The sequence below is a fragment of the Eumetopias jubatus genome, unplaced genomic scaffold (genome assembly GCF_037043125.1).
Source record: "Eumetopias jubatus isolate StellerSeaLion01/CBP00866 unplaced genomic scaffold, mEumJub1_p1.0 scaffold_6, whole genome shotgun sequence".
NCBI lineage: Eukaryota > Metazoa > Chordata > Mammalia > Carnivora > Otariidae > Eumetopias > Eumetopias jubatus.
This window is the reverse complement of record NW_028274812.1, coordinates 141,114,084-141,135,140: the sequence shown is the minus strand read 5'-3', so window position 1 is coordinate 141,135,140 and position 21,057 is coordinate 141,114,084. Positions and strand designations below refer to the sequence as shown.

General features: G+C 38.8%; 1 protein-coding gene and 1 pseudogene across 1 annotated transcript in view; one reads left to right on the top strand and one right to left on the bottom strand.

The window, feature by feature from the left end:
- Positions 1-21,057, bottom strand: part of CDKAL1 (CDKAL1 threonylcarbamoyladenosine tRNA methylthiotransferase) — a 637,377-nt gene that overhangs the window by 443,120 nt on the left and 173,200 nt on the right. The window contains exon 7 of the mRNA XM_028107487.2: positions 5,461-5,509. Within this exon, the coding sequence (XP_027963288.1) occupies positions 5,461-5,509 (49 nt within the window). The remainder of the gene's footprint in view (positions 1-5,460; positions 5,510-21,057) is intronic.
- Positions 17,327-17,684, top strand: LOC114212571 (protein S100-A11 pseudogene; annotated as a pseudogene).

Here is a 21,057-nt window from a genome sequence, read left to right as displayed (position 1 = left end):
ATGATGGTAGCAGCGGCCTCAGACAGGGAGGGGAGTTGCTTCCAACAGTTAGATGATTCCAGCAGTCTGGGTATTAAGGAGGTAGTAAGAAATAAACAGTAACAAAAGCTGATCCTGTAGTATGTCCCAGGTATCTCAAAAGTCATATCCATTTAATCCTCGTGGACTCTCAAATTAAATCCAATTTCAATCTCCCCAATAAATCCACTCAAGCAAAAACTCTTCAGTGAGAAGCCATCCCCAATCAACTCAACCTGGAGGTGACAAGCCTTCTGTGATATTGTGATATAACAGGAAATACATATTTGGTCTTCATCCTCAGTTCCTAATACAGGGCCCCTAAAACTCATTTAATTCCCTGATTGCTAAGGGTGAAAGGATCATTTTTGGTTACTCATCATAAGCCCCTTTCAACCATATTTGGATTTATGCTAATGAGGTTGAATTAGAGAATGGGGGCTGGCTGCCAAAGGAACCAACAATGTAATTGGAGGGTTGGATCTTTCAGCCCCAACCCCAACCTCTGGGAGTTCAATCACCAATGGTCAATGATTTTATCACTCAGGCCTATGTAATGTAGACTCCATTAAAAAAACCCTAACGATGGGGTTTGGGAAGCTTCCAGGTTGGTGAACGTACTAAGGTGCTGGGAGGGTATGGAAGCTCCATTTCCATTACCACATAGCTTGCCTTGTGCATTTCTTCCAGTTCCACTTTTCCTGAGTTCTACGAGCTACTCTAGCTAATTATCAAACCTAAGTAGGGGGTCATGAGAACCCAATTTATAGTTGGTCTGTCAGAAGTACAGGTGACAGTCTGGACTTGCAATTGGCATCCGCAGTGGTAGGTAGTCGCATGGAACTGAGCCTTCAACCAGTGAGGTCTGCAGTAACTCCAGACAGTTAAGGTCAGAATTGCTTGGGATAGCCCCTTTGGCTCCCTGAGCAGCACCACGGCAGGTGGGAAGAACAAACACCTTACGAAAGGCAGCAAAAAGGGAGGCAAGAAGAAAGTGGTTGATCCATTTTCTAAGAAAGACTGGTATGATGTGAAAGCACCTACGTATACTGACCTACGTTCAGTATAAGAAATACTGGAAAAAACACTAGTCACGAGAACTCAAGGAAGCAAAATTGCATCTGCTGGCCTCAAGGGTTGTGTTTTCGCAGTGAGCCTTGCTGATCTGCACAATGAAGAAGTTGCATTTAGAAAATTCAAGCTAATTGCTGAGGACATTCAGGGCAAAACCTCCCTGACGAATTAGCATGGCATGGATCTTACCAGGGACAAAATGTGTTCCATGGTCAAAAAATGACAGACCTGGATTGAAGCTCAGGTTGATGTCAAGACTACCGATGGTTATTTGCTTCATCTATTTTGTGTTGATTTTACTTAAAAATGCAGCACCAACAGGTCTGCCAAATTCAGAAAAAGATGATGGAAATCATGACCTGAGATGTGCAGACAAATGACTTGAAAGGAGTGCTCAATAAATTGATTCCAGGCAACATCGGAAAAGACACAGAAAAGGCCTGCCCATCTATTTATCCACTCCATGATGTCTTTGTTAGAAGAGTAAAAATGCTGAAGAATCCCAGGTTTGAACTGGAAAAGGAATGTTCATGAAGCTTCATGGTGAAGGTAGTAGATCTGGAAATGCTACTGGGGATGAGACCAGTGTAAAGTTGAACGAACTGATGGGTATGAGCCACTAGTCCAAGAATCTGTTAAAATTCACACATCTAATGGTGACAAATAAAAAATCTTATTTGTGATGTTTAAATTTAAAAATTGCTTGGTATAGAAAACCTACACATTTGGTGCCAGAAGTACTGTCAGTACAGAAAAACACAGTTTAGCTTTACCTTCTATGATTTCCTATAGAAATTATATCTCTGCAAGCCATTTGGCAGCCTTCAGACCACAATATTACTATTTGCTGTTTTTTATTAGACTTTATTTTTTAGATCAGTTTTAGGTTCACAGCAAAATTGAGCAGAAAAGTACAGAGTTCCCATATACCCCCCCCAGTCGTCCCTATTACCAACATCCTCCTCCAGAGTGGTACATTTGTTACATCAGTGAACCCACGCTGACACATCACAATCACCAAAAGACCACATTACAATTCACTCATGGTGTTGAACATTCTATGCGTTTGGGAAAATATATAAGGACATGTATCCACCATTACAGTATCCCATAGAATACTATCACTGCCCTAAAACATTCCTTTGTACTCTGCCCATTCATCTTTCTCCCCTTGCCCCAACACTGGCAGCACTGATCCTTTTACTGGCTTTGCGTTTTGCAGAAGTCACAGAGTTGGAATCACACAGCGTGTAGCCATTTCTGATTGGCTTCTTTCACTTAGTAATGTGCACTTAAGTTTCCTTTATGTCTCCTCATGACCTGATAGCTCATTTCTTTTCAGCACTGAACAATATTCCATTGTTCCACAGTTTATCCATTCACCTACTGAGGGACATCTTGGTTGCTTCCAACTTTTGGCAATTATTGAATAAACACCCATGTGCAGGTTTTTGTGCGGACACAAATTTCCAACTCCTCTGGGTATATGCCAAGGAGCATGGTTGCTGGATCACATGGTAAAAGTACATTAGTCCTGTAAGAAACTGCCAAACTGTTTTCCAAAATGGCTGTACCATTTTGAACTACTACCAGCAATGAATGAGAGTTCCTGTTACTCCATACCCTCACCAGCATTTGGGGTTGTCAGTGATCCAGATTTTAGCCATACAAATAAGTGTGTAGTGGTATCTTGTTTTAACTGCATTTCCTTGATGACATATGAGGTGGAGCATCCTTTCATATGCTTATATCTATGTATCTTTTTTGGTGAGGTGTCTGATGAGGTATTTGGTCCATTTTTTAATTGGGTTATTTATTTTCTTATTGTTGAGTTTTAAGAGTTCTTTATATATTTTGGATAATGGTCCTTCATCAGATACATCTTTTGCCAATATTTTCTCCCAGTCGGTGGCTTATCTTCTCACTGTCTTGACAGTGTCTTTTGCAGAGGAGAAGTTTTTAATTTTAGTAAGTCCACCTTGTCAACTATCTCTTTTATAGATCAAGCCTTTAGTGTTGCCTCTAAAAAGTCATCACCATACCCCAGGTTGCCTAGATTGTCTCCTCTGCTAACCTCATCACCATTAATTGACTATATATGGACATACTGAGGGGCCATGATGGGGCTGGTCCTTAAGACAGAAGATGAATAAGGCAGCAAAACCCTCAAGCATCCTGAAGCACTACTTACAGAAACTCAGTCACCCACTAACACAGTGACTCTCGGGTGGGAGAGATGAGAGAAGTCCCAGTACAGCTGCATGAATGTGGCATCAGACTCACGAGCACAGGCCCGGGAGCAGGCCTGCCTGGATGCCAGTCCCAACCCTGCCACTCACTAGCCATGTGCCCCTGTGTCTCAGCTTCCTCGTCTGGAACATGAGGAAACTATTTACACCCACTTCACTTCACAGTGCTGCTGTGAAGATTAAACGATGTCATCTTGGTGAACGGCTCGGCATCACGCCCAATCACACCAGGACTGCACAAGAAATGCCGGCACTTGTACACTGTCCCAGATGGGGACTCAGGTGCACCGTTTGACAAACTATTCAAAATGATCACTGCTTTACATTTTTAATCATTGTAGGTCATCTCATTTTGAAATTTCAAAGAAGATTAAGGTATAGGCTAATTCTCACGTTCTATGGTCATCCAATAAATCAAGGAATCAAAATAAATGAAGAGCATGTGGAAGGTGGCAGACACAAGCTAGCAGGAAAAGTGCATGGTTAAAATCTCAACGTGGGAGGCTGCCTGGGTGGCTCAGTCGTTAAGCATCTGCCTTCGGCTCAGGTCATAATCCCAGGGTCCTGGGATCGAGCCCCACATCGGGCTCCCTGCTCCGCGGGAAGCCTGCTTCTCCCTCTCCCACTCCCCCTGCTTGTGTTCCCTCTCTCTCTGTGTCTCTCTCTGTCAAATAAATAAAATCTTAAAAAAAAAAAATCTCAACGTGGTGACAGTAGTCCATTTTCTTTTTTAAAAACACACAATTCCCATTTAAAACAAAACAATGAAAATTTTAAGTGAGAAGCTCAATTCGTGTAAAATTACATTATTGGTTTTTATTTGTACTAATCTAAGAGAGGAAAACGAACTATGAGTATTTAAAAATTAAACCACAGAACTGAGGATAATTTATTTCTCAGTGACTTCAATAAGAATCTGGTTCGAACCATGGCTAATGAAACAAAGCATAGTTCTATTTTCTAGTGTAACTACAAAAATTATATTCAGCAGAATATCAAAACTGAATACTACTTTTAAAAGTACTTGTAGGGGCACCTGGGTGACTCAGTCGGAAAAGCACGCAACTCCTGATCTCAGGTTTGTGTGAGTTTGAGCCCCATGCTCGGTATACAGATTACTTAAAAAAATTTTTTTGTAAAAAGTACTCTTAAAAAGGGTAACTGCAACTAATTAGGTGATTAAAAAACATGCACATAATGTCAAATGTATCTCAATAAAGTTACAAAAAACCCACATAAATATAATCATTTCCATTTACTTATTTATTTATTTAATGTCAGCTGCAACCCAACAAGAGGTTCAAACTCACAACCATGAGATCAAGACCCGAGCTAATACGAAGAATTGGACACTTAACCAGCTGAGTTACCAGGGCATCCCTCATTTCCTTATTTTAAAACTGATTCAATTATGTCTTCCTGATCCAAAACTCAAATAAAATCTATTTCATGCAAAAATAAAAATGAGATTAAAAAAAAAAAAAAGGACTATGACCTGACTCATTTATAAGCCAATCAAATATCTGCCTCCTGTATTGGATTGGTCAATGCATGAATGAGTCAAGGACAAAATGTTGTAATTTTTTATGTAAATAAATGTTAACTGATATTTTTATGATATAGTTCAAACAATACAGTACTTCCCCCTTCTTACCAGCCAGGGGATACGGTCCAAGACGCCCAGGGGATGCCTGAAACTATGCACAGATTGTACCAACCCTATTTGTATTGTGTTTTTCCCTACACATACATAGCTATGATGAAGTTTAATTTATAAATTAGGCCCAGTAAGAGATTAATAGCAATAACTAACAATAAACTAGAAAAATTACAACAATAGACTGCAATAAAAGTTATGGGCATGGGGTCTCTCTCTCATAGTGTCTTATTGTCCTGTATTCACCCTTCTTGGGATGATATGAGGGGACGTGAGGTGACTGAGATAGGCATTTTTGATGTAGGCTCAGGCCACTACTGACCTTCTGATGGTAAGGTAGAAGGAGGATCATCTGCTTCTGGACGTCGGCTGACTGTGGCTAACTGTATCCAGAAAGCAAAGGTGGAGATGGGGAAAGGGGGACCACCATATACGTCTGCTTATCCCACTTTCAACAATTACCTTTAATTGTTTCCTCCACAACTTCTACCACTCGATCTATCTGTTGAACCTGAAAAGAAAACAAATTGTTAGACAAGCAATTTACATGGATAAGAAACATTAATTTGTGTTTACCCTTCTGCTTGAGTCAGTGTATCACATTTCCTAAGCACACGAATGTAGGTTTTCTTTAATTAATGCACTGGGAGATATTATAAAAAATATTCTGTATTAATGTTTTGTGTTACAGTGAAGTATGAAATTACCACTCTCCTGTCCTCCAATGATAACTGAAGAGATCATAATACATTTAAATAAACTGCCTGGGGTTCTGTTAGCATAGCCTATCAACATAAACTCAACACATCCTGAGATATTAAACTGACGTTTAATTAAAACATGCCTCTTCACACACACATTCTCTTCTTTTCATTCTTCAAGAAAAATGGCACGAAATGACAACCTACACAAAAGGACATGCTGGTCTTAAGGAGATCTACCCCAAATTCTAGGCTTTATTATTCTAACACAGAAGCCCCTTTCTAATGGATGTCTACTGTGTGCTGGGCACTATGCTCACATCGATGGGATAGAAAGTCAAACAGTAACAGCTCCTACCCTAGACACCAGTGACTAAGGGACAGTCCCTGGGCTGCAGTGGAAACACAGAGGAAAGGTAATGAATTGTGACTGAGTGATCCAGGAATGCTTCTCAGGGAACCAAAGGTGAATCGAGGGATAAACCAGATTAAGACAGGAGAAACCCACTAAGGAGACGGAGTGAGAGCGGCTAGGGTGCAGAAGGAAAATGAGAAAAGCGAAGATACAGTAGGTAAGAAGCTAAGGGAAGAGAGAAAGTCAAAACACAATGAGTCATAAGCTGATACTACTTATGCCTTAAAAATCTTCAAATCACTGCTTTATCATAGAAGAAATACATGCTCATTGAAAAAATTCAAACAAATTAGAAATATAAAAAGGAAATAAAGTAACCCGGATTATGCAACATCCTCTACTTCCACTCCTAAGATAATATCATTCATAATCGCTTAATAAGTAGATACCAAGACATTTTCCAATGCAGAACATTTATATATAGCTCTGGTCTGTCCTTCTTACGAATTATGAGATAAATAGGTAGACAGATAGATGAGAGAGAAAATAACAGATCTGCCTTTTTAATTTTTTTCTATACATCATCAGTACATATAGGTCTACTTCATTTATTTTACTAGCTGTCTAGTATCTCATGTATAGATACACCATAATGCATTTTCCCATTCCCCAACTGATGGACCCTTATGTTATTTTTAATCTTTCATTATTATATAATGATGCGGCAATGAACTCAACTGAGTAAGAACCTTTTAAAGAGTGCAGTGGCAAATCGCTTTTAAATATTCCTTTGGCCTCAGTGTGTTATGGGAAGCAAGGAAAGACTTGTGAGAACACACTTGGACTCGGCTCTGCCTCTGACCACTCATCCCAACATAATGGTAGTAGTTGCACTAACTATTGAGAAACTGCCAAAGGCAAAGTAAATCTCTGTTGCATCTTAGGTCCCAAACAAACCTACCTCACTGGAACCACTGGAACCACTAGGTTCTGGTTTTACGAAGAGAATTCGTATGGCTTCCTTACAGAATATGATCAAAGCCAGAATAACAGAGTTCAAAGAGGAGGAAGGTACCCAATAGGGTCAGACGCTACAGAGATAATAAGTTAACATAAAGACTGGAATATATACGCCTGATTTAACAATGAGGGAGTCAATGAACTTAGGGGAAGCAGTGAGTTCATAGTAATGCATCATAACTAAGAAAACACAACAAATAGAGACTACTCTTACAGACAGATGGGTAGAAAGGAGACATGGGTAGGACAAGGAAAGAAGACTTGGCCAAATTTCCCAGTGAATGGGGATGAATGACCAAGATATCAGCTGAGGATACAAGACGGAGAATAATAGTAATACAATATGAGAAAATCCAATGGTGGAATGAAAACATCAAAGTGTTCCTATGCAGCTGGAGACCTAATAGCTCAAAGGGATCACTGCATCCAGTCTTATAGCACATGGACTGAGAAAGAAGCAGTATTCTTAAAGAAGAGTCAGAATTACTTGTAGGAGGAGCAGTTAAAAAATTACAAAATTGAGGGTAAGCTAAAACTATAACATTCTTAGAAGAAAACAGTCATAAATGTAGATGAACCTTAGGTTAACCTTTAGGTTAGACGGTGATGTTTTAGATATTACATCAAAAACATGAACAACAAAAGGAAAAAGGTAAACTGAACATCATCAAAATTAAAACCTCCTGATACATCAAAGGACACCACTGAGAAAGTAACAAGACAAAACAGAAAATGGGAGAACATTTTTGCAAATCATAAACATGGTATGATTCAGATTTGTATCCAAAATACATAGAAGCTCCCTCAACTCAATAATAAAAAGACAAATCATTTAAAAATGGGCAAAAATGAGTGGTTCAGTCGGTTAAGTGTCCGACTCTTGATTTCAGCTCAGGTCTTAATCTCAAGGTTGTAAGTTCAAGCCCTGCACTGGGCTCCATACTGGGCATGGAGCCTATTTAAAAAAATGATAAAATAAAAATTAAAATGGGCAGGGGCGCCTGGGTGGTTCAGTCAGTTAAGCATATAACTCTTGATTTTGGCTCAGGTCATGATCTCAGGGTTGTGGGATCAAGCCCCGCATCAGGATCCAGGCTCAGCACAGAGTCTGCTTGAGACTCTGTCTCTCTCCCTCTCCCTCTGCCCCTTCTCCTGCTCTCTCTCTCTGTCTCTAAAATAAATAAATGAAATTGTCAAAAGAAATTAAAATGGGCAGTCTATCTGAATAGACACTTTGCCAAGGAAGATATACAAACGGCCAATAAGCCTATGAAAAAAAAATGTTCAATATCATTAGCCAACCAGGGAATGCAAATCAAAATCGCAATGGAGGAATAGGGAGCTATTGTTTAATGGGTCTAGATTTTCAGTTTGTTAAAAAATGAAGACATCCTGGAAGTGAATGGTGGTGATGGTTGCACAACAGTGTGAAAGCACTTAAAGCCACTGAAACACACCTAAAATTAATCAAAGGAGCAACTTTTATGTTATATATATTTTACCATAATGAGATACTACTTCATACCCACCAGGATGGCTACAATCAAAAGGACAGACAACAACAAGCATAGGCAAAGAGACAGAGAAACTGGAACCATCCTACATTGTTAGTAGGAATGCAGTAAAATGGTAGAGTGGCTTTGGAAAGGAGTCTGGTGCGGCCTCAAATAGTTCAACAGAGTTACAATATGATCCAGCAATTCCAGTTCTAAGTAGACACCCAAGAGAAATAAAAACATATCTACACAAAACCTTAGACACAAATGTTCATAGCAGCATTATTCAAAATAAGCAAAAGGTGGAACCTACTCATTTCTCATCAACTGATAAACAAAAGGTGGTATATCCATACAACGAAATATCATTACACCATAAAGGGGAACATGATATACAGTAGTCCTCCCCTTATCCACGGTTTCATTTACCTGCAATCCAGAACCAGATGGTCCTCCCTCCGACATATCCTCAGAAGGTCAACAGGAACCTAACTAGGGCTGGGTCACATGCCTACATCACTCACCTCATTTCATCTCATCACGTAGGCATTTTATCATCTCATGTCATCCCAACAAGAAGGATGAGTACAGTAGGATGACTATAGTACATGAAGGTATTTCGAGCAACAGATCACATCACATATTACATTATGTAAATACGATAACTTGCATTATACTTTTATTATAGTACATCATTATAATTGTTCTATTTTATTAGCAGTAATCGTTAATCTCTTGCTTCACCAATTTATAAAGTAAACTTCAGCATAGGTATATACGTATAGGAAAAAAAACACAGTGTATATAAGGCTCAGTACAATCCACGGTTTCTAGTGTGCACTGGGGATCTTGGAACACATCACTAACAGATAAGGGGGGGGCTACTATATGCTAAAACAGTATGCTAACTGAAAGAAGCCAGACCAAAAAAAAGTCAAATATTGTATGATTCCATGTATATGAAATGGCCAGCAACAAAGTAGATTCATGACTGCCTATGGGTGCCAGTAAAAGAAATGAGAGAAACTGCCAGGGAGTGCTGAGTTTCTTTTTGGAGGGATGAAAAAATTCTACAATTGATTGTGGTGATTGTGGCAGAATTCTGAATATATTAAAAACCATTAAATTACACACATTATATGAGAGCACTGTATAATGAGTATATTAAAAACCATTAAATTACACACATTATATGAGAGCACTGTATAATGTGTGAATTACAGCTCAAAAAAGCTGTTATTACTAAAATAATAATACAGGCCACCTAGGTGGCGCAGTCAGTTAAGCCTCCGACTCTCGGTTTCAACTCAGGTCCCGATCTCAGAGTCGTGAGATAGAGCCCCATGTCAGGCTCTGCGCTCAGCTCAGAGTCTGCTTATGACTCCTTCTACCCCCCACCATGCGCACTCTCTCTCTCTAAAATAAATAAATCTTTTAAAAACAATAATAATAATACAAGTTGAGGGTAGTCAAATGTTCTAATGCTGGAGGTCATGAAACTCAAGGAAAAACTGAGGAAATATTCCAAATTAAAGGAGCCTAAAGAAACCTGACAACTGAATTCAACTTTGCCTCTGGGTTCTTTCTTTTCCTCTAAAGGACAGTATTAGGGCGCCTGGGTGGCTCAGACGGTTAAGCGTCTGCCTTCGGCTCAGGTCATGATCCCAGGGTCGTGGGATCGAGTCCCGCATCGGGCTCCCTGCTCTTTGGGAGCCTGCTTCTCCCTCTGCTTCTCTCTCTCTCTCTCTCTCTCTCTCTCTCTCCCTCTGTCTCTCATGAATAAATAAATAAAATCTTAAAAAAAAAAAAAAAATAAAGGACAGTATTAGGACAACTGGCAAAAGCTGAGTAAGGTCTGCATGCTAACTTATAGTAGTGTAGCTATGCTAATTTCCTGATTTTTATATATATACTATAGTAGTATATGAAAATATCCTTGTTTTTGAAATGCATGCATATTCAGAAGTAAAGGGGCATCTATTTGCATCTTACTCTCCAAATGCTCAGAAAGAAATGTATGTACGTGTGTGTGTGTATACATACATATATATATATGAGTTATAAGCAAATTTTGTAAAATACTAACATCTGAGGAATCAGGGTAAAGGGTATATGGTAATTCCTTTTGTTTGTAACTTTCCTGTGACTGTGAAATTACGTCAAAATAGAAGCTTAAAAATATGTGTATGTGTGTGTGTGTATGTGTCGAAGAAATAGAGATCTTCTTTTGCACTGATGGTCACATGGAATTTGCTTGAATGTATGCAGAATGTATGCAGAATATTCTCTGATTTTTTAAGTACTCAATTACATTTGCTTTATGGAAGAAAAATCGATGTTCCCTATACATAATTTAATCGCTGGATGGTGGTGTGGAGGACCTCTAGGACTTTAAAAAGAAGGGCCTACCAAATACTACGACAAAGAAAAAAACAGCATTTGATTACAAACACACAAGGGGAAGTTCAGTGAATGACTTAAAGAAAATACTGTGCTGTGTCCATTTCTCATGAAGAGGATATTGGAGGAAGTGGTGGGAGAAAAAGAAAGGAAGGGAAGCAGAGCAGGAAGGGAGAGAAGAGTCAGGAGAGAGGGAGTTGGAGGAAGAGTGGAGTTAGGAGGCGAAAAAAAGAACACACCTGGGAGGCAGGGAGAAAAGGGAAAACAATCACGAGAGAACAAACTCAAGATTCACACACGGTGATGAAGAATATACTGAATTCATTCTGGAGAGAAAAGGAAAGCTGTTCTTAATTAATACTATAAATTGTAGCCCTGAATACACAAGAGCTTAGTTTCTGGCATATAATTCAAATAAAATAAATAAAACAGTATCTTGTGTCCTTCAGGCACTTAGTTATAAATACACAGGAAAAAAAAAAGACATGCAGTATGTTCTATTACTGACTCCATATGTTCTCGACAAGGAAGAAAGTAGTGAACAAACGATTCATAAATAACATTAATGAGTCACTCTGCTACAGAACTTTTAAAAGAAATCCATAAAAATATTTTATTCGGCTATTATGAACTACTCCAAATTTAAAACGGAACACATATTGAAGAAACAAACCTATACCAAGTCACCTAAAGCAAATAAAAGTGCTCTTCTGAAATTTCCTATTTGTTTAGAGCAGTGCTATCCAACAGAACTTCCTGCAATGATAGAAATGTTCATATGCTGTGCCGTCCAACATGGCAGCCATGGGTCCCATGTAGCTGCTGCGTACTTGAAATGTGGCTACTGTGACCAAGAAGCGAACTTTTAATTTTAATTAATTTAAACAGTCACATGCGGCTACTGGCAACCATAAAAGGAAGTGCACTAAGACAGCCCACCCAGCCTGTGGCCACCCAGGCTGTGGCAATCTGTTAGGGCAGGTCTAGGAAACTTACGCACACCTCAGACACAATTTGGCCAACTAGGCTAAAAAAAAAGTCCAGTCAGGGAGCAAGCGGATACTGTTCTGCAGCCAGGGGTTCTGCTTTAGGATGCATCTGGAAGTATCTTTTTTTTTTTTTTTTGAACAACGAGCAGCTAGATACATTAATAACTAGTAGTAACGCAGTGATAGCTAACATTTCCTGAGCAATTACTATGTCCCAGGCTCTGTGCTAACACGTCACCTGCATTATTACATTTAATCCTCACGACATTCCCAGGAAGTAGATACTATTGTTATTTCTGAGGCTAAGGGAACCGGGGCACAAGGATATCCAGCTAAAGTCTTGCAAAGGATTTTTCGTAGATCTTATCAAGGAATGGCACATGGGTGGCACATTTCATGAATTTTCTTTTTCCTATACACATGGAGGTCATTACTAAATGATCACAGAATGCTATCCAACTAAACCTGGACTTTCAAGAGACCCCGGTAACAACTACTCCCCCAAACCTTCCCCCACAAATCACCACTGGCATGCATGCATTCCCTTGACAAATATCTATTAAGCACCAACAAAGCACGAAGCACTGTTCTGGGGATATAATGGTGGAAAATACAAAGTCCCTGCTTCATGGGCCTTACATTCTAATGGGGGCGGGGGGCAAACCATGGAAACAACTGAAAATGTTCATTTCTTGTCATAACAGATGCTATGAAGAAAATCGAGTCTGGGAGTGGCCAGAGGTAGAGAGCGCAACTTCGCTACAGTGATCCATGTGAACCTCTGGACAGGTAGCATTAATCCTGGGACCTGAACCCTAAGACAGGAGCATCAACGTGAACCTCCAGGAGCTGAGACAGAAGTGATGGTGAATGAGGGGCAGAGCGACAGGAGAGGAGATCAGATAATTGGAGGAGGAAGGTTAGGTGAGACACTGTACCTCATGCTATGCAGTTTAGATCCTATTCTACCTGCACAAGGAAGTCACTGTGGGGTTAATAGAACTATTTCAAAAGCATCGCTCAGGGTAATTCTATTGAAATCGTACAAAGACTACTGTTCACCTGCATTTCTCTATTATTTCGTGTAAGTCTTTTTCTATTTGCACAGATCTGGCTGGGGTTTTACTATTTCTAGACTTCATCCCAAGACCTCAAATCCTTTTAGAAGAGAGGTTAATACGTTATAGGTAGACATTGAACACAGATCCAAAGGAATTCTCTCATGGGCTCTCTTAATTTTGATTGTATGTAAATAGAACAACCTGTTATTACCATTCTAATTAAGAAATATCAGAGCAAAACCTCAAAACCACCTAACAACCTTTAAAAAGAAATGCCTTTCTATCTCTGTTAAGAACTAAACTATATAAAGTCTTTCCATCAAAGTCCGAACTTTTCACTTTTACCATAATGTTTAATTCAATAATCAGCATCTGATAGGTTAAAGTTCAATACTGACTTCTCTGTAAAAAAAAAAAAAAAAAAAAAAAAAAAAAAACATTTTTCTTTCTAAAAATTTTTCTCCAAGCTGTGAAGGAAAGTCCCAGCTTCTATACATGGTGTTGTGAGAGAGCTCAACGTCCCAATCTCTAAAATTTGGGGAAGTCCATAGCAGTCACTAAGCTAATCCAACTAGAAAAAAAAAACCACTGAATTCACAAGCCTGTGCACAAGTTTGCTCATGAGGTACACAAAAGAATATTGGATGCTACATGTGGTTTAACTTCTTGAACAAAACCTCATTTCCCAATACAGTTTTATCTTCTTTCATCTCTTCACTGAGAAAAATTCTTCCCCAATGGTAGAAACAGCCTTTTCAACAAAAATTATATGGCACACATTCCACACATCACTAAAAGCTTATTTGCTACCTAAATGGTACCAGTGAGTGACTAACACTCAGTAAGAGATAAAATTTCCTAATTGACAAATAAGGCCAGGCTAGATGGATGCCAAGAAAAATGAGTATCTGTACCAGAAACTTCTTCCTCTTAAATCCAATTAAAATACCTATAAAACTTTCTGTAGCAGGAAAAAAAAACCAACTCTTTCAGCAATTACAACAAAACTCAACATGCTAAGCACAATTGTACAGAGACACACTATTTGGGACATTAAAATATTATAATCATATTAAATAACAGGACAGTACTTCAAAGTAAAAAAAAATAGTTTTAAAGTGCTATTAAAGTTAAAAAGAGAGTAATAACAGAACCAAAACACAAACGCACATGAGAGATGTGAAATATCAAGTAATAAATCATGCTGTCTGTCTCAGGCAAGATGATCAAGTCCTAAGCCCTAGAATCTATGAATACGTTCCCCTCCCTGGCAAACAGACCTCACCAATGTGATGAGATTAACCTGGATTCTCTAGATGGGCCCAATCTACTCTCCTGAGTCCTTACAAGGTGAGTCTTCCCTGCCTGGGACAGAGATACAGACATTGATAAAAAGGTCAGAGAGAGCACTGCTGGCTTGGACCATGGAAGACTGGGCCCCCCGTCACAGAATGTGTGTGGTCCCAAAAAGCTGCAAAAGGCAATAAGACCCTCTCACAGAGCCTCCAGAAAAAAACAAATCCCCTGTCAACACCTTGATTTTAGTCCAATAAAACCCATGTCCAACTCCTGGTCTCCAGAACCGTAAAATAATAAATACACGCTGTGTATTTATTGTGTATTGTGTATAAACAACTATATTTGTGGCAATTCGTTATATATATGGTGTACAAAACTGATGCATTAATTAAGAAACCAACATATGATAGCGTCAGCCTCATGAAACAGGAAAAGAAAAATTTAAAAACAAATGCTGTGGGAAAAACAGAACAACATGGAAAAAATTTAGTTAAATGCATACCTTATCTTTAACAGTCACTCAACAAATATTTATTGAGCCAGACACCATACTAAGTAAGCACTGAAAGTAATGTAAAATATCTAAAAATATAAAATAATAATAAACAAAGTCCCTGGCTTTGTCCATCAGAGTAAAGTGCAAATAAACTGGAAAGTTGAATAAATCCTTTTCATACTTTAAAAGAAAAGGTTTAAAACAGAAAGAGAGCAATGCATTCTTTATCAGACCTGTCCCGAGTTCCTGGGAATATAAATTTTAAGTTTGGAAACCAAAGAAGAATTTCATTGCTGATTCATCACTTCCCCTACCCCAAATTTCCGAGTTTCTAATATATCAAAATTGTAAAACTCAATGAAAAATGATAGAAAGACAGACAAATCTTTCCCCCATGTTAAAATAGGTTGATTTCCTACTGTTTGGTTGTAGGAGTCCTTTACATATTCTGGATATAAACTGTTTAGAAGATAAGGTATTTTGCAACTCTTTTCCCCCAGTCTGTGGCTTGCCTTTTCATTTCCTTAATAGTTTCTTTTGAGAAGCAAAAATATTTAATTTTGATGAAGTCCAATTTATCAACTTCTTTTCTTTCATGTCCTAAGAAACAGTTGAGTGTGTATGCGTGCGGTCTCCTAAGAAATAGTTTCCTAACTCAACATCACCAAAAGAGAGGGGAAGGTGGCAAAAGAGTCGAACACTTTACCAAAGATCTACCAATGGCAAATAATCACATGAAAATACACTGAACATCACCAGTCAAGAGAGAAAAGCAAATTAAAAACCACAAAGAGATATCACGACACAAGCTAGTAAAATTGCTGAGATTAAAATACTGGCCGTACCAACTTTCAATGAGGGTGTGAAGCAAATGGAACAGCTGGTACAAAACGAAATGGGATAGCAGTTCTGGAAAATACTCTGGCAGTTTCTTAAAAGGTTGAGCAGATGTTTACCATATGACTAGAGGCAATACCACTCCTGGGTATTGACCCAAGAGAGCGCAAACACATATCCACATGAAGATCTACGCATGAATGCTTATAGGAGCTTGATTCTTAAGAGCCCAAGACTGTAAGCAACACAAATTTCTATCAACTGGTGAACAGATAAACTGTGGCCCATCCCTAAAGTGAAATAATTCTAGGCAATAAACAGTAACGAACTATTAATAATCACAACATGGATGAAAACTGAATGCGTTAGGCTAAGTGAAAAAAATCAAGAAGTAACATAAAATTTCATTTCTATGACATTCTGAAAATGGCAAAACTGTAAGGACAGAAATCAGAACAACAATTGCCAAGGACTGTGGGTATGTGTATTTGGTGGGGTGGGAATTGGGGGGGGGGCGCTCAACTACAAAAGTACACAAGGGAACTTTCTGGAGCAATGGAAATGTTCTGTATCTTAATTCTTATCGTGCTTATACAACAGTGTACATTTGCCAAAATTCATCAAAGATAAATTTCTTTGTTAATTATGCCTCATTAAATCTGACTTAAAGAAAAAAGATCAATATAAATAACATACAAGAAAATAATTAACAAATAATGAATACAGGGCACAGATCACACTGCTTCTAATCATCACTTTTCCGGGCTATATGACTCCCCACAGTCTTTCACCCTGTCCTACTGGGTCTGACGTAAGCATTCCATGCACTGCAAACTCCTGCTCTCCCCTCACCCTAGCCTATTTATCACTTATCTGCATTGCTCCAAACTACACCTCTTAAACTTACCCCTCCCCCAAATTACACTCAGGTCAGAACACACTACTCGCCATTCCTCTCCCTTTCAGGTGCCCTGACGCACACATGCTTTTCTTTAGATACATTGTTGCTCTGCTGAAAGCCTTTCATCCTCTCTCCATCAAACCACTACTCAGGCTTTCAAGCCCAAGTCAAGGACGGCTTCATCCACTGTGTGCCCACAGGACTTTATCCCTCTGCACATTTATCATGATTATTTGTGGCTCTCTTCAGATTTCACTGTTTTTAGGGAAAACACATTTCATTCAGCTCTGTGTCTCTAGCAAATAGTTCTTGTTTCAGGTACAGAGGTGTGCTCAATGCTCATTCTACTAGCAAGTGAATGAAATAAAAATTAAAATAATAATAATAATAAAGCTAATACAGAGAGAGCACTTACTATATGCCAGGCACCATGCTAACCATGTGACAGGTATTAACTGATTTAACTCAGTTAGATTCTATTATTATCGCCCATCCAAAGAGGAAGAAACTGAGGCAGAGAGAGGTTAAGGGACTTGTACAAGGTCACACAGCTAATACATGGTGCCTCAGGGATATGAATCTATGTAATCTAGCTCCCGAATCCATGCTCTTAACTACTATGATACACTACTTTTTACTATTTTTGTATTTGAATAATTGAAGAATGTGTACACATACAGGTAAAATTAGAAAAGGCCATAAAAGAAATAAAAACAACAGATCTGGCAGCACCTCCGTCGCCGGACGCACGGTCCTCGCCCGTTCCACGAACACATGGCAAAAATGTCTAGCCCTACTGAGACCAAGCAGTGCATTGAGTCTCTGACTGCTGTTTTCCAGAAGTTTGCTGGAAAGGCGGGTAACAACTGCACACTCTCCAAGACAGAGTTCCTAACCTTCATGAATACAGAATTGGCTGCCTTCACAAAGAACCAGAAGGACCCTGATCGCATGATGAAGAAACTGGACCTCAACACTGACGGGCAGCTAGATTTCCAAGAATTTCTTAATCTTATTGGTGGCATGGCCGTAGCTTGCCATGACTCCTTTACAAGGTCTACCCATTTCCAGAAGTAAATCAGAGGGGCTCTTGGGCCTTGGCCTCCAGACCACCTCTTTCCTTCAAAACGGCCTCCCAATCATCACATCCTCCTCACATCCTCCACGGACCCGGAGCCTAGAGCGTCCACCACCCCCTGTGCAAGCCAGTCCTGCTGGTAGTTAATAAAGCAATAGCGTTTTTTAAAGCACACACGCAAAAAAAACCCAACAGATCTAAGAAGGTACAAACATCAGTGGGCTTTTAAATTTACATGTCATTCTGGTAAGATAGTGCCTTTTTGACAATTACAGGTTAAAAAAAAAGGTACTATAACAAGATGACATACAGGAAGCCATGAGGTAGAGACAAACAGGAAGACACAATTTCTCAAGCTTTGCCCTCGATATCAATGCCGCGATTACCGTGACACTGTTCCATTTACCTTTTGCAATATATGACAGAAATATTCTCAAATATAGCCTCTTTCAAGTGCTACTTTATTTATACAAGTAATTTTCAAAATTAAAGTGTCCACATTTGAAATACCACGCTGTGTGACTTTTTAGTATTAGGTCAGCCTGCCTGAAAAGACGTTTAAACCACCGCCAATCAACGTGGTTCAGAGTCCCTGAAATAAGTGGGTGCCTGTGGTAAGCAGCATTTTCATTCAGCTCTCCAAAGAGCTGTGCACCTGCCCATAGGGCTCACACCTAACAAATCAGGAAGTTCTGTCATTTACAAAGTTTCTGACATCAAATTATATATTCTGCTGTGAACTGCATGTTTTCTGTTATAACCTGTGTATTAACGCAATTTATTTAGGATTTCTAGAGTATACAATCACAAAGATAACAAGATCAAGTTCAAATGCAGTCCATGTTCAGTAATTAGCACAGAAAATCAACACAAAATGTACAATTTTGTAAACATGCTTTCCTTAACAGAGTACAAACCAACCTTCCCAATAAATGTCACACATATTAATAATGACTCCTGCAATCATGGAGAAATAACCCTACCTTAAGAAGAACTGAAGCAAATCAGTACCGTCTCACCCACCTATCCCCAACACAACTTCTAATGATGGACAGGAAGTATATTTTCTCAAAGTATATCTCAGCCTCAAGAGAGATTCCCAACTAGCCAATCTTCCCTTGGTCTTAGGGACCCATCCCACCACATTCTCTAGGACAAGGGATGTTCTAGGCTTGAATCAGATATGACTAAGAACCGGAATGGTGAGAACAGCGATCTTGGCTGATCTGATACACTGCCACGTGCCTCGCACCTAGCAGCTACCACGTAACAGGCCTCCAGTAAGTACTTACTAAAGGGAAAATGATGTGGCAGCCCAGGGATTTGAAGTCAGGCTTTTGAGTCCTGAAGTCTACTCTTCATTTTTTCTACCAGACTTCAACAGAGAACATTATGCTTTCTGGTTGACTAATCTAAACAAAACTCTCCTGCCAACAAATGAGCTGAAGAGAAGGAAAGGAACATTCAAAAGTATACTCACAAGATCTTGGAACCACCTACAGCCAGACACAGAGTAACCAAAGTAAATAAATAACAGCAGTGACTTTAAAAAATGACACTGCATGAAAACACCTTCCAAGGGGGATGGTTAACCGTAACTATCTGCCCCAAGAGACATGATGACATTTTTCACTGTGAGGTAAAATGTTTCAAGATCCTGAAAAAAATTAAAAAGATCCTGATTCTGTACAGGTTACCTATAAATACATATGTCCTATATATTAAATAAAATTTCATTTAATCATTCTAAGAAAGAAGTTGCGGTTACAAAAAGGTCTTTCTATCAAAGACATGGATGTTTTTAAATCTTTTCTCCCTCTTCTCCCAATGTAAAAAAAAATTAGACATTTTTGTGCTCCAGAATGGGAAAAGTGTAGAGGTTATGGCCACCAAAGCCAGTTCTTCTGGACCCAGAGGTTGGTAGGTTTTGATATTCTGTTATTTTCTTTTCATCCAGCACCACACAAATAATATTAATTACAACTAGATAGTTCCAGGAGACAGTCAGAGAGAAGATAATAAAATGCCCAGGGGTCTGACAACTGATTTCTGCGTACCCTCACTACGCTGCTCTGATTATGAAAACAAACTGGACATCCCCTTTCTAAAGGCTGATATCGATGAAACTTCACCTGACAATGGTAGTAATATCCTTAATTATTAAGAATCTTCAGGGGTTTTTTGTTTTTTTTTTTTTAAGATTTTATTTATTTATTTGAGAGAGAGAGAATGAGAGATAGAGAGCACGAGAGGGAAGAGGGTCAGAGGGAGAAGCAGACTCCCTGCCGAGCAGGGAGCCCGATGCGGGACTCGATCCCGGGACTCCAGGATCATGACCTGAGCGGAAGGCAGTCGCCTAACCAACTGAGCCACCCAGGTGCCCAAGAATCTTCTTTATTAAACACTTACTCCATGAGGACCTGCACACATGGGGACTTTTTAATTCAGGTGTGCACTACCTTTTTATTTCTATCACTTGGTCCAAAGAATCGACACAGCCTCCCTGTACCGTGGGGGGACACAGACAAATCCTAGCAGACGGGAGAAGCACAGAATGCAGTTACATGGGCTCTTTCTTCCACCTCTATTAAAGCCCTGAGTCACAGTTACTCTATGAGCGGAACTGCGTGAGGAAATAACAGTTTTCACTCCGTATGTAAAAAAAAAAAAAAAAAAAAAACTGCAGTACAATCCCTAACACTAGTTTCCTAAGTCAATGAATTTAAATATCTTCGTATTTTTTTCACACTTCAGAATTTTTTTCTTGTCTAAATCAATATAATTCATTTCTTTATTTCAGTTAAATTCACTATTCTTCAGGTTTCTGTTTTTGTAGCAATTCTAACAATTATCTTCAGAAACAGGTCTTTTCAGACACCAATTATAGATGATTTTGGTTTCCTATTTCAGATTTTTTTAATTTTACGTTCTGTGGACATAACTTTTATACATAGTCAGTTATGATAAATGTCATATAGCTGCCAAAGAAAGAACTGCTCTATAAAATGATGTTTACAAAGAATAATCCTATATTTTAATAATAACACTAACTGCTGAAGACAGATTACAACTTAAATACTGTTACTAATAGTGTGATTTCACTTTTGGAAACTTTTCACAACATACTGATTTGAAATTAAAATAAAAAGCCCTTTGTGGGGGGCACCTGTCTGACTCAGCTGGAAGAGCTTGTGACTCTTGGTCTCAGGGCTGTGAGTTCAAGCCCCATATTGGGTGTAAAGATTACATTAAAAAAAAAACAAAAAACCCCACATTGGGGGAAAAAAAAAGTCTAAAGGGAATAAGCAAAGTTATAATTATCATGTTTCAGTGATGGAATTATGAATATTGTTTCCATTTTTAAATATGTGATCTTAAGTTATTTCTCTAATTATAAAGAAACAAAATACATACGTCTAAAGAATT